General features: G+C 35.8%; 2 protein-coding genes across 4 annotated transcripts in view; one reads left to right on the top strand and one right to left on the bottom strand.

Moving 5' to 3' along the window:
• The window catches only part of PPP4R4 (protein phosphatase 4 regulatory subunit 4), a 59180-nt gene extending 55327 nt beyond the window's left edge, over positions 1-3853 (top strand). For all 3 annotated transcript variants that reach the window (XM_071426553.1, XM_071426555.1, XM_071426556.1), the window contains one exon: positions 2666-3853. In XM_071426553.1, the coding sequence (XP_071282654.1) occupies positions 2666-2690 (25 nt within the window). In that variant the 3' untranslated portion in view covers positions 2691-3853. The remainder of the gene's footprint in view (positions 1-2665) is intronic.
• A 2377-nt stretch (positions 3854-6230) lies between these two features.
• On the bottom strand, positions 6231-12194 carry SERPINA10 (serpin family A member 10). The gene is made up of 4 exons (XM_071426557.1): positions 11406-12194; positions 10110-10383; positions 9264-9411; positions 6231-6422 (listed from the first exon to the last, which is right to left on the bottom strand). The coding sequence occupies exons 1-4, from the start codon at positions 12124-12126 to the stop codon at positions 6231-6233; spliced, it is 1335 nt and encodes a 444-aa protein (XP_071282658.1). The 5' UTR covers positions 12127-12194.
• Positions 12195-12811: the final 617 nt, after the last annotated feature.

Here is a 12811-nt window from a genome sequence, read left to right as displayed (position 1 = left end):
AATGAAGCAGCTCTATGAGGAGATATTAAGAGATACAGATACAGGAATGTCTGGTGGTAAATGCATTCAATCACAGACATGTTTAGCTGTACTTTTTTATCTTTTACTCAGGAAATCAGGCCTGGTGCTAAATATTTGCACACTTAAATTAAAAATAAACAACAACAAACCAGAAAAAATGTCAGTCTCAAGGAAGCATTATTTTCTAAGTTTAATGATGGAAAAAATTGATATCCAAATATATAAGCAGCTGACAGAAATCACTCTGTGAGAAGAATTTGACAATTGTACAGTGAGAAGTACAATTGAATTGATGCTCAACAATGAGCACCACCTTTGGTGGACTGAATAAGGGAGAAAACTCACTAAGGTGAGAAAATAATATTTGGGTGTTTTTTTAGACTGTATCATTGTGCAGATTCATGTATGTGCTGGTTAAAATTTGCACTGACCATCTAAATTCTGGCAAGACCTAACTTTTAGTTTCCTGGCTCTGCAACTTGAGTAGAGTAACTTCTAATATGTTTCTGTTTCTAAGTAAATATGTGGGTAGTAACAAAATAATTAAATTATAAGCAGATAAAATTATTGATTCTTTGTTTGAAGTGGTATATGTTTGGATAAAATATTGTTTAAATTGCTTAAGCCTAATAATTAAGCAATAATTGGCTTAAGCCAATTAATTAATAAAATTGCTTAAGCCTAATATTTTCCATAAAATTGCTCTGCAGATTATTGGTAAGTGTTCACTTTTGACAATATGGTGCAGTTTGTAGGGATGAAGAATTTCTGATTTCATATATGATAGTGCTCCAGGAATCTTTCAAAACTCAGAGTTACTTTGGGGGAGACCTGAAGTATTTTCTTATCACACTCATGCATTCAAACATTCAGTCTGAACTTATTCATAAGTATGTGCCAATTAAAGTTTTATCTCTTTTTGAAAATAACACAGCTGCAAAAAAAAAAAAATAGTAAATAATGATCCAGTACTCACAAGCAGGTGACAAGAAAGTATTGTTTAAGTGTAGGTGTCAGTTGCTAGGTCTTAGGTAATACTTAGGCCATAGAAAATGCCAGAATCATGCTAAAGCAGCACCCATATAACTTAATGAGGGACTCACAAAAGAGAAGGCTACCTGCTTCCAGTACCTGATGGCTAGGAAAGAATCAGAAAAAGCACTGGTTGAGTACTTTGTCCCACAAGAAATCTTGCTTAGTATGCAGAGCAGAGAAGTTTTTCTGACTTCCTGTTGAAGAGTTGCCAGTTAGATCATGAATCATCCTAGCGCAGACATTGACATAAATCATGAACACTGTGTTCTATCAAGCAGTCTGATCTTCTATCATTAGGCCATGTAGCTTTATTATATTCTTTTGAATGTTTTCAGCTTTATGAGATTGTTAGATATAAGATGTTTTGCTTGAGTTTATGTTGCTGTAATATGACTGCAAATGTTCAACATGCAATTGTTTAAAACTATTTAGAAACTTTATAGATTTGTCAATGAATACATCCACTTCATAGATAGCATTTAAGTATTTTGCATCTTGCCTAGAGACATACAAATATTGGTTGATTTTATTTCACTTTTAATCAAAACTTTCTTCAAGGATGTGTGGTACAGGTTTTCCATCTTGTAAAAAGAGGGAGTAGATTTATTGTTGCGTAAAAATTAATTTTCCAATTTATTATTAGTAAATTAATTTTTATGCAACAATAAATCTAAATAAATATCAGTATTTTATAAGATTCCACAACTGACCTATAAGACATCTAGTTTGGTGCATGTACCAGTTATATGTTTAAGATAATTATTTTAAAGTCATGTCTTTCATCCAGTCCTATAATTGCTTAGAAAGTTAAGCACAAGATGAAATAGTTCTGCCACTGATCTACTACATTTGGAGTTGGTTGCTTATGGATGTTTATTCATGTTTTCATCATCACATTTAAGATGCTGGAAGTTCCAAGTTCCAGTGGGACTGGCATGTGTTTTGTGTCCCATTTCTATGATGAAACTAGTAGGTATCCTGACACTGATATATTATCATATAATATATTCCATTTTTAAATATTCAGCAGTTTTAAAGCAGTGAAACAGAACAATATATTGTGCTATTTGTAAATGATAGTGTAAAATATTGATGCAAATTAGTTTTTCCAAGAGTTCTAAAAGTTACACCCATCTTGGAAATATTTCTGTCTGATACAAATTGTTTTTAATTGACATCTACTACTCTTTGAAACTGAAAACCAGTATATCTAAAGATTAAAAAATTAAGCCGTGAAAAGTCCAGAAATTACCTAAATGACCTTGTGGTCAACAGAACAGCTAGAAATCACAGTGCAATGTGCCAGACTTTTGGCACTTTTTGGAGCCATGAAGAGACTGTTTGTGCCACCTTAATCATCTCACTTAGATGGATCTCTACAAGAACTTCTGTAGACACCTGAATGGAGAACTTCACCCTTCTTGAGAAGAATGCCCTCAGAATATATCCATTTGGCTTTTTCACTGGGTGCAATAGAACAGCTCATAACTTTTAAAGTACAGCAGCTAAGAGCTATATTAAAATGTTCTACACAATAACAGTTTAATATGTTATGCAATTTAATGATATAGTAACAACATATTATGTTTGTTTCTTCTTTTGTATGAAGAAAAAACAGAAAATCAAACTCCTAAATCACCTGAAAGAAAAATGAGGGAACCAGAGACTGGAGGAAGCAACGTTCTGGTGGGATAAGGTGGGAGCAGCAGATGGGACTCTCTGATGCCTGAACTGAATAAAACGCATCCTGCAATGTTAAAAATTTAAAATAAATCTTTTACATAAAATTCCAAGCTGTAAAATATGTTCTGATAAACAATGTAATGGTTGCAGAATTTTAACATCATAGTGAAATGATTTGAACTATAACTTCAGCTATGTGCTCTTAACTGCTGCAGCTAAGGAGATTTTGTTTTCTTCAGTTAGGCCTTTATAGTTTGAAGTCTTGGATTTAGAATGCACATACCCATTATTTAATTGGCTTCTTTACAATCTTAGCAACCCTAAGCTCCCATATTTTAAGGAAGAAATAGAAGGAATTGTTATGAATATGAAAAAGGAATCCCACATTTTCAAGAATCTGCAAACCTAATTTAAGACCAAAGTCCAGAACCATTATTAAAAAAACATAGACTTTTGAAGCATTGTGCTGTGAATTTGGAATTAATGTTTTTACAAGTACTAAGTTCATAAAAATCCTGTGTAAGTTTCAAAGCAATCTAAAAGCAAATGTCTCCAGATGATGTAAAAAAAAGTTGTATTTCATAAGTTTTGTTGTATAAATACTTGTTTTAATTTTAGTATTTCAAATTGTATTTTCACTTTAATAATTTATAATAATGAATCTAGTTTTTAATCAGCTGCTGTTGCAAGCTGTCATGGTTCAGTGATGTCATCTGCATTTGTTTGTATTAATGCTAATGTTTCTATCAAAATTAATGTGGAAAAACATGCAATCATATTTTGAAAAGTTCTATTTATGCCAATACTTGAGAGAGATTATGAAGCTATTGTCAGCTTCTCTTTCAAAATGGAGGCAGCATAAATATATTGATATCAGAAATATATGGTTTTTAAAATTTATTGGTGTATGATAAAGATGACCTGGTCTGTGTATGCAAATGTGAGTGTGGTTACTTTTTATAATGTAAAAACATGAATGGTGATTTACTCAAAATAAAATCTAGGACAATGCTGTACATGCATGTTCTTGAAAGAAAAATCTCAGGGCATCTTTTATAATTAAAATGAATAAAAGCACTTACCCATGGAGGGTATTTATTTAAAATACTAATAATGCTGGGTGTGTGCTGTCTTGTGTGAAGTACAAAATGTTTCTTTGGATTAAGCACTGTCTGAATGCTAAAGCTTCCTACACCTCAGTTAGATTTAGCAGTATTCTCTGTCTTAAGTCACAGGCATTATTTGGGTTCTCTGGAAATACTTAATTTTTCAGTTTGCTCTGCAGCCTGGCATAGGATCTTGTACATCACAGCATTCTTTAAAAGCTTCTTTGAGTTTTATGATGTTTAACATTCAGTATTGATAGAGGTGTACCGATGACCTGGGCTGGCTCCTCCTGGGTTCTGCACTGATGCAGGCAGATACCTCCAGTTCCACAGCTGACTCAGGTGCCAGCTACAGCTGCTCCCCCGTGGGCCACAGGAGACTGCCCAGGCTGTTCTCAGTCTGACCTTTGGCAGGACCAAACTCAGATCATCAGTAGCCAGCTGTAGAACAGGACTCAAAACTGTGTTTGCTCTTTTGATGCCTTGCAGAGCAATGCAGAAGAACCAGTAAGTTCAGAAAATTGAAGTTCTTTCTCCCCTTAATAAGCAGGTAATGAGTTCTGTAAACAGTCTGTCTTTTGTTCCTTCTTGGCTGTCACTGTCTGTCATTTTAAACTGATTAATTTATTTAATGTTGATAACGTGCTCCACTCAATAACCTAAAATTCCTTCAATGTAATCTTGAAATGCTGTGCTAGACATTTTTGGACTGGTCATTTTCCTTGTGCAGTACCGCTGGTGTCTTGTGCATACTTTCATCACTCCTTTGCACTACAGGCCTCCATCCAAGCAGTCTTTTTAGGGGCCACTTACTTCTGGGTTAGTTCTGTTAAACAGCACCACTGCATTTGAACCCTTCAAAGCTCTGTTTATACCTGCTGGTCAGCTGTAGCTCTGGAGCAAGAGCTGAAGGTCGACTGTGCAGTGCCATTTGTTGGTTTTCATATAGACCAGTGGCAGGAAGGAGTGATTCTCTTTCTGGATTTGTTTGTAATGCAGTCTGGAGCTAGGTTAGATGCACCTTCATAGTCCAGTCAGATAGCAGAGCCTGCCTCCCAAGTCCTTTGGTGAGTGGGGTACATCAGTGTCTGGGCTCTTGTGAGCAGACACCAAATAGTGACTGAGGTGATTTTTTGAGATTTACCAGCTTTATCCTATAATGTATCTTTTGTATCTTCTCTAGCAGAGTTATCTTGTGTTAATTGATAGACACCTGTGAAGTTCCTTGCCAAATGATTTTGAAAAGTCCTCTTGCTACTTTTTGGGCAGATATTTTGTGAAGGTTGTATGAGCAAGCAGAATAATGCTGACATCTGTTAGTTACGTAAACCTAGAAGTGGCTTTTTGCATTGTTTTGTACTTTATAGATAGAACTCTGCTAATTAAAATCTATTAAATGTTAAGATCTTGTCATTCTCTTGGATGCACTGCTCTATTCGAATAAAGGAAATTGTTGTTAGATCATGGAAATATTTTTCTGAAAATATTTCTGAAATATTTTTCTGAAACATCATGGCAACACCTTTGGATTTTAGGCTCAACTCTGTGAATAGATTTATTACACTTTAATGGAGGTATGTTTTTTCCTACCAAAGTCTGCCTATTTCAGTTATAGAGTCCTGATACAAAGTTCACCCTGGTGTCTAGATGATATTACAGGTAGAAATTCTGGGGTTAGGAGAGGGCTAGCTTTGTGCTATGAAATAGTACAGGCCAGATTTTCCAAAATCAGAATACCTAAGTTATTCTTCAGAACTAATTTTTTTAAATTCAAAGAATATTTTCAAGGCACATGATGTACTCTGAGAAAATGAGGTGATTTGGTAGTCTGCATAAATGCTTTGAAAGAGGTCACAAGGTAGACTTCGTGATAGACTTATTTTCTACAGTAATAAAATAAAGATCTCTAGACAAAGTTTGTAAATTCTCTTTTAGGACTTGATACTGCTTCTGTTTTTATAACTGGCAAAATTCTGCTAACATTGACGTCACTGGGCTCTTCGTCTCTTCGTCTCTTTGTAACAGAAGATAACATTGAGGAATCTGCAGTGTTTGGGAATGAGCTTCCTGAATATTTTGGTATTTGAATGGGGCTTTTTATTCAGATTTATCACTAAAATACTGATTTTAAAAATTTCACTTCTGTGGTTGTTGAGTTTTCTTTTACCAAAGGTAGATTTTACAAGTCACATTTTTATTGCTTTGAGCCTTAATGAAGTTAGCTTGTTGTGTGGCATTAATAAAATACTGCTAGGATGACCTAGTGCTAGCTAGGAGAGACAGAACAGGTTTTCACATATCATATTTTAGTGTCTTTTTATTATAAAATAAATTATTAAAAATAAAGCCTCTTACATACCAAAGAATAGTAGCTATTACCTTTATTCACATTTCTGTTGGATCAACCACCCTGCCAATGAACAGTAATGTTTTAAAAGTTTCTTCAAAAATCATGAACAGGAATGGCCGGTCCACTTTGATGACCCGAGGCAATGTGAATGCAATTATTTCTGAGCCACTTGCTGCTGCAGCCTCAGTTCCTTCTTCATCCACTTCAATAACTGCATTTTGGATAACCTGAAGTGCAAGGCAGAAATAAGTATGTGACAGAAGTAAATACTAACCTGAAGAGTATTTTTCCAGCTGCAGGCATTCAGTTGAAGTAGGCTTCTGTTAAGGATTAAAATGAGCAGTTCAGTGCAATCTACCTCTGTCAGACTGGTAGAGGAGTCAGCACAGCCACTATGCCCACAATGCTCACAGTGTGGATGCCAGTTCAGGAGTCATTGCACTTTTCCACATTTCTGAGCACAGACCTCACTTAGAAATCGGGGGTTTTGCATGAAAAAGCCATTGCATTTTTTTTTTTTTTGTGTAGAGTGCTCCTCTTTGACACCTAACTGTGCAAAGGAGTTTCTCAGTTGTAGGAAATGTGTTTTCACCAGTCACAAACACTGACTGGCTGGATATGTCATTCACAGCTGATTTTGTGAGAGCTTAGGGAATTGCACCAATCTTTGTTTTTTCCCCTGCATATTTCTAATTTGTACATTTGGTAGCACAGACTAAATATGTAGAACAGTGAGGTACAATCCTGGATTGGTTTGAATATTTTCCACTCCCACTGAAATTGCAGCCTGGCAGAATCTGATTTTTCATTTTTTCATATTTTCCATTTTGTTCTTTTCAGCCTGCTTATACCTATGAGTGCTTCTGCTATGTTAGTGTCTGTACTGGTGAACTGCCTGGTCATCTAGTGGATTTACAGCTCCTAAACTCCTAATTCTAGGAATTACTTATGTGAAAACAGTTGAAGGACTTCACCAGTGTTGAGGTTTCTGCTACATATTTTTAAATAATACTTCTGTCTTTCACAATTCCCAGGGACAGGATGCTCCTCTGGCACTCTGTAGCTGATGCACATATTGCTTCTAATATCAGTTAGCAGTTCCTGTTAAAGTGTGATTTTTTGATAACACAATAGTTAACTGCTGAGAATCAGCATGAAAGTTACATGATCAAGAGGAAGGGAGAAAAGTGCTGCAGATTGCCTTTATATTTCCCAACGGTGAAATAGTTCATACTAAACTGAAAATCTCTGCAATTTTATCCATTAAATATTTATTCTTAGGATATTAGATCTTCCCAGAAAGGTTTTTTTTTCAAGCCACTGCAATTTTGAAAACCTTTAGATCAAGCATGAGAGTTTTTAAAACTTGTATAGAAGTGTTTATTATCCCACCCTGTTAATTGGCTAAGCACAAAGGCTTCTATAAGGATATGGTGTAGGGAGACTTGTAAGAGCAGCACCTGAAGGATTCCTTCTCATAGGGTACCAATACCCAAAGGGAGGGTGCAAAGAAGGTAGAGTCAGGCTCATCAGTGGTGCCCAGTGACAGGACCAGAGGCAGTGGGCACCAAGTGAAACACAGGAAGTTTGAACAGAGGAGGTTCCCTCTCAACACTGGGAAATGCTTTTCATGTGAGGCTGACTGAGCATTGGCACACTGTGCATTCTTCCTCTTTGGAGATATTCAAAATCTGTCTGGACATGGACCTCAGCAACTTGCTCAAGATGACCTTGCTTGAGCAGAGGAGTTGGACCAGGTGACCTCCAGAGGTCCCTTCCAACCTTAAACATTCTGTGATTCTGGGAAGCCTCTCCTGGAGTTGTGGTCCTGGATCGTCTCTGCCATACAACCCTCCACAACCACAAGCAGTTGCATGCTACAATTTCCTTACATAAGTTTATAAAGCACATTTTTAAATCCTGTGCCAGAGTAATTTTATTTGGATCTTGTTTATAAATTCATCTTGTTCCAGAAATTTTTTTAACTTTAATGTATGAATTTGTATCTAGAATTCATTGCTTTTCATCTTGTTCCACACACTCCATTCTTGTGGGCACAAGTATCTCTTTGTATTTTGTCTTTCATCTCCTTTCTATGACCATTCATTTTAATTTTCTATTACCAGCAAATTGTCCTTTTTATAGACTAGCTGTTTGTTTTTCATAAGATATCTCTGGTCACATAGACCTGTTCCCTCTTGATATTGACGTGATTGACAAGTCCTTTGTCTTCCATTCTCTTCTGCTTCTCATTCTGCCTCTGTTTTCCATCAGTCTTTTGAATTTCATCTGTGCTCTCCCTTAAACAGTGGTACAAAGTATCTCTTCCTGCTCCTCTTTTTCCATGGGGCTGTGCTCCTGCCTTCTTGGCCATTCACTGCCCTTGCCTTTACCTGTTTAAAGGTTCTTTGAAAGTTTCAGCATACAAGGTGGAACATCTGTATGGGTTGGAGTGCAACTATATCGTGCCAATCCTTTCCTGTGAGATTGTGTTTTCTCTCTTCCATGGTATATAGAGGGAAAAACAGGAGTGCTTTGACTTCTCTTTCTCACTGTTACCTTTTTGAGATTTTATTATTTAAACTTGCTAAGGTTCTTTATTTTTTGAGAAGTATAACGTATAACTGTCTCTGGAATGTATATGAGGAGTTCTTTCCTTGAATTTCCTTACTTGCCCTGGATTTTACCATTTGATTCTCATTTACATTGTCTTTCTTGTTCAGTTTTTGTGAAATTGTGCTCATTCTCTGCCAACCATATTCCTCTTGAGGCAGAGCTTTTCTCCTGTGATGGGTTAGCTCTGGGAGGTGTTGAGCACCTATGAGATGTCACTGCCTCTTTCCCTTACATAACTCATACTTGAAGTGGGATCCATCCTGATTAAGATGTGTAGATTGCACATACCTGGCTGATGAGGTACTTTGCTATCAGTGTCCCTATAAATTTATATGACCATCTTGGCTGGGCTGTTAATAATAATAATAATAATAATAATAATAATAATAATAATAATAATAATAATAATAAACTATTATAATCCAAACAACAAATAATTTTAGTGGGCTTACCTGTGAAACCGCTACATATTCGTGATCTGTCAGATGACTAAGATCTGCTGAACGTGTAAAAAGCTTTTTAATTCCAAGACTTTGAAGCAGTTTCTTCATTTTGTATTTTTGCTCTAGTTTAAACTTTGGAAATGAAATATCCACTTTTCTGTTAAAAAAAAAATTAATGCAAACAGTCACTTGACTGCTGAAATGCACACTACTCAGGAATTAAGCTTTACACAGAAAAAGAAGGGACAAAAACTGGTTAGTTTCTGCTGGCATTTAGGTTGCAGAAAATAATTTCTAACCTGTTGGCTGCCAGTGATGCTACAAATCATTTCCTTCTCTGTATAAATACTTCCACCAGCAGTCACAGTGCCCTGATACCAGGGCAACACACTAATTTATTGACTGGTGAAAAGAATTTTCACTTCAGGAACTATGTTTCACAGGAATCATTTGGGTATACATTTTTATATTCAAATTTATCAATTCCTCTGGGTTTCCCCTAGTAAGAAATGTTTAATAAATGTCTAGATTTATAGTGGTTTTTGCTTGGCAGTACTAAATTTAAGGAGAGAGGAGACCTAAGGAAGAATATGGAAAGACTCATGCCTTCTCTCACAGAGAGAGACATTTTTAACTGAGATGAGCTGAAGTTTTGTTGCCTCTAAGTCACAACTTTCACATGCCACTTGGGCTGTGGATAGGCATTAAAGGACCTCTACTCTGTACATAGCTCTTGCCACAGAGATGCTACCATGGGAAAAGGCTTAGGAAGACCAGCTAATCTTTACTGGGCTTTGTTGCTTTTCTGCAGTGGACATCAAAGACATTAGGGCCCCATGGGTGTCAAAGCAATACCTGCTTTTCATGTTCCCAAGCCAAGATTCCACAAGCTCTGCAGTCAAATGGTCTTCAATTGAAATGTAGTCACCCTCTTTTTCTGGGATAACAACCAGCATGTGGGCATTCCCTTTGTAAGGTATCTTTATCACAGTGCATCTTAAGTTCTCATCAAAAGTGGAATTAATTTTATCTGACTTGAACATCATGGGTACCTGTACGCTTCTGTATTTGTTTATGTGGAAAGTCTCAATTTCTGTGAACTTGGAATTAAAGGGATAGACCCACTTGCCTGAGGAAAGAAAGAAAGAAATTAAATCATTATATGTGTTTAGATTTGTTCAGAAAAATGTTCTTAAAAGTTAAAAAACCTGTAGGATATTTTTTGCATCTAGTTGAAGTGGCTGTCAGTTGTGTCTGGGGTAAGTGGATGACAATTTCAGTATATTTTATGTTTATTGCATATAAATTTTTTTTACAGAAAAAAACCCAAAGTAATCCACAAAATAAACTGCTTCATTGCACAGAAAGAAGGGAAATATTTTTCTAAGGTTGGTTAGTTGCCACTCAAGTTCAGAATTTATGTTATCTTTGTTTTATCAATGCCTGGTGAGCATCTGACCTTTTGTAACATGTAACCTTCTCTGAAATTTTCTACCAGCTGTTCAGTATCAGTTGACCTTTTGTAACATGTAACCTTCTCTGAAATTGTCTACCAGCTGTTCAGTATCCTGTATTTAATTTAATTATCCAATATTTTGGATGGGGATTCACTGACTTCCCCATGGAATGGTTTCTGACCATCCCTGGTATTTCTTTCCCTCCCCCTGTAAGGTGATATAATGGGATTCTTGGGTTCCTCTGGGGCAGATGATTCTTGATGGAAATAGAGAAATTATTTTTGTTTCAATGATTTTGTGTACTATGTTAAATCAGTACATGATTTTATGCCCAGTATTCAGCATTTAAGACTATTATGATAAAGACTGTTTCATTTTAATGGGTGAATTAAAATAAAATATTGTTTCCTGTCATAAAGAGGGATAATTCAGAGATGGACTGAGATAGTTTGATACAGGGCTTTTTGTTCTCTTTGAGACTCTATTTTATGGAAGATAGCATAGAAGAATTGTGGTTTCCTATAATGAAAAATAATTTCCTATTATATGAGCTTAATAGAAAAAAGTAATCTTAGATAAAGACATAGAGAAAACAGGACATCTAAATTCATTTAAACTCCCCCTAATGTAGCTGACGTTAGAGTCTTGATTCTCCTAATAAATAATTATTCTGCATAATAAAACCAGCAATTACCTTTAAAGAAAATGTAGTCCACAAGCACCAGTTTATTATGGCGATCCAGCTCTTCAAAAAGTCTTGGGATTTTTCCTTTTGTCATTTTGTTAATTTTTTGATTGATGAAAAGTTTTGCCTGTGTTAAGTTTTCAAAGTCTACTTTCAGGAATTCCATATCAAAGTACTGCTTAGATAAATTCAGGAAAGACTCCTTGAGTTTGAAGTCCTTTTGAATAAAAGAAAGAACACCTTGCATGAGGAGAAATTCTTCATTCATTGTGATGTTACCTGTCAGTTGTTTAAACAAAGCTGGTAAATGTTGGCGATCCACTCTGTCCTTCACATCATGGAGGTTTAGACCTTTTACAATTTGTCTGTGCGTTTCTCCTTTGGTTGCCATCATATAGACACTCATGAGAGCTGACACAGAAAATGGAGAGATGATTACATTGTTATCATGTGTCATTGCAATTTTTCTGTAGAGGTTAAATCCAAAATTTGTGGTCTTTTCAGTGAAGTTGTGAAGAGTGAAGTCTTCAAGACCTTGGTCTTCAAAACCTTGGTGTTCAAAAGACTTAGAGATATTTTTGTGATGATACCACTCTTTGGAAATACTGATGTTATTTCTTTCCAAGAAATTACTCTCTTTTTCCTCCGTTGGAAATTTAGGTTTGATATCAGCCTGGATGAATTCAAAACATATTTCACTTAAGAGAAGTATGTAGATTCCTGCTTTCATGTTGACATCCAATAATGAACTATTTAGAGTTGTTTTTTTTCCTAGAAAAAAGAAAGGCAACAAAATGACTTTTTAGTTTGTTCTTCCATTCACAATGCAAAAGGTTAAAGATGTAGTGGTCTTTCTTCACCTTCAGGGTATATACTCCAAACCTGTCTAACAAAATGTTCAGAGAAGACCAGGCAGATCTTACAGGACACCTAAGGCAAACCTTAGCATCAAACATTGTGTAAATTTGCAAATGAAATGCACTTTGCATATAGTGCAAATATGATTATCATCCATCTTTCCATAAAGCAATATATTAATTCTCTCCCATACAGCAGTGTTGAATTGCACTTCATGGAAAAATTTTGAATGGCTACAATCTTTGGAGATGCATTTTCCCATTATAAATGAAACGGGATGTTCAAGACCACCAAACCTGCACAGATTCCTTTTGTATAGCAGTGGGCAAAGGGATAAATGAGATTAAAAGATGGATTATATGGCCCATCATTAAAGTAGTAAGTGATTCAACAGTCTAGAATCACGTGGCAATTGTTAACTACTCTTTTTAAGCTAAGGATCTGTAACAGCAAATTACGGTCACTGTATAATTTGTGATTTGGCATATGGGAAAGCTGGTTTTACCCGGTTTATTCAGAGTTCAGCTGAATTTCACAGTTGGCTGATTCAGGCTGTG

The sequence above is a fragment of the Agelaius tricolor genome, unplaced genomic scaffold (assembly GCF_023055355.1).
Source record: "Agelaius tricolor isolate 1412-34295 unplaced genomic scaffold, bAgeTri1.0.p SCAF_5, whole genome shotgun sequence".
In the NCBI taxonomy this organism is placed as follows: Eukaryota; Metazoa; Chordata; class Aves; order Passeriformes; family Icteridae; genus Agelaius; species Agelaius tricolor.
The sequence above is the reverse complement of the archived record's forward strand: the minus strand, read 5'-3'. Positions and strand labels throughout refer to the sequence as shown.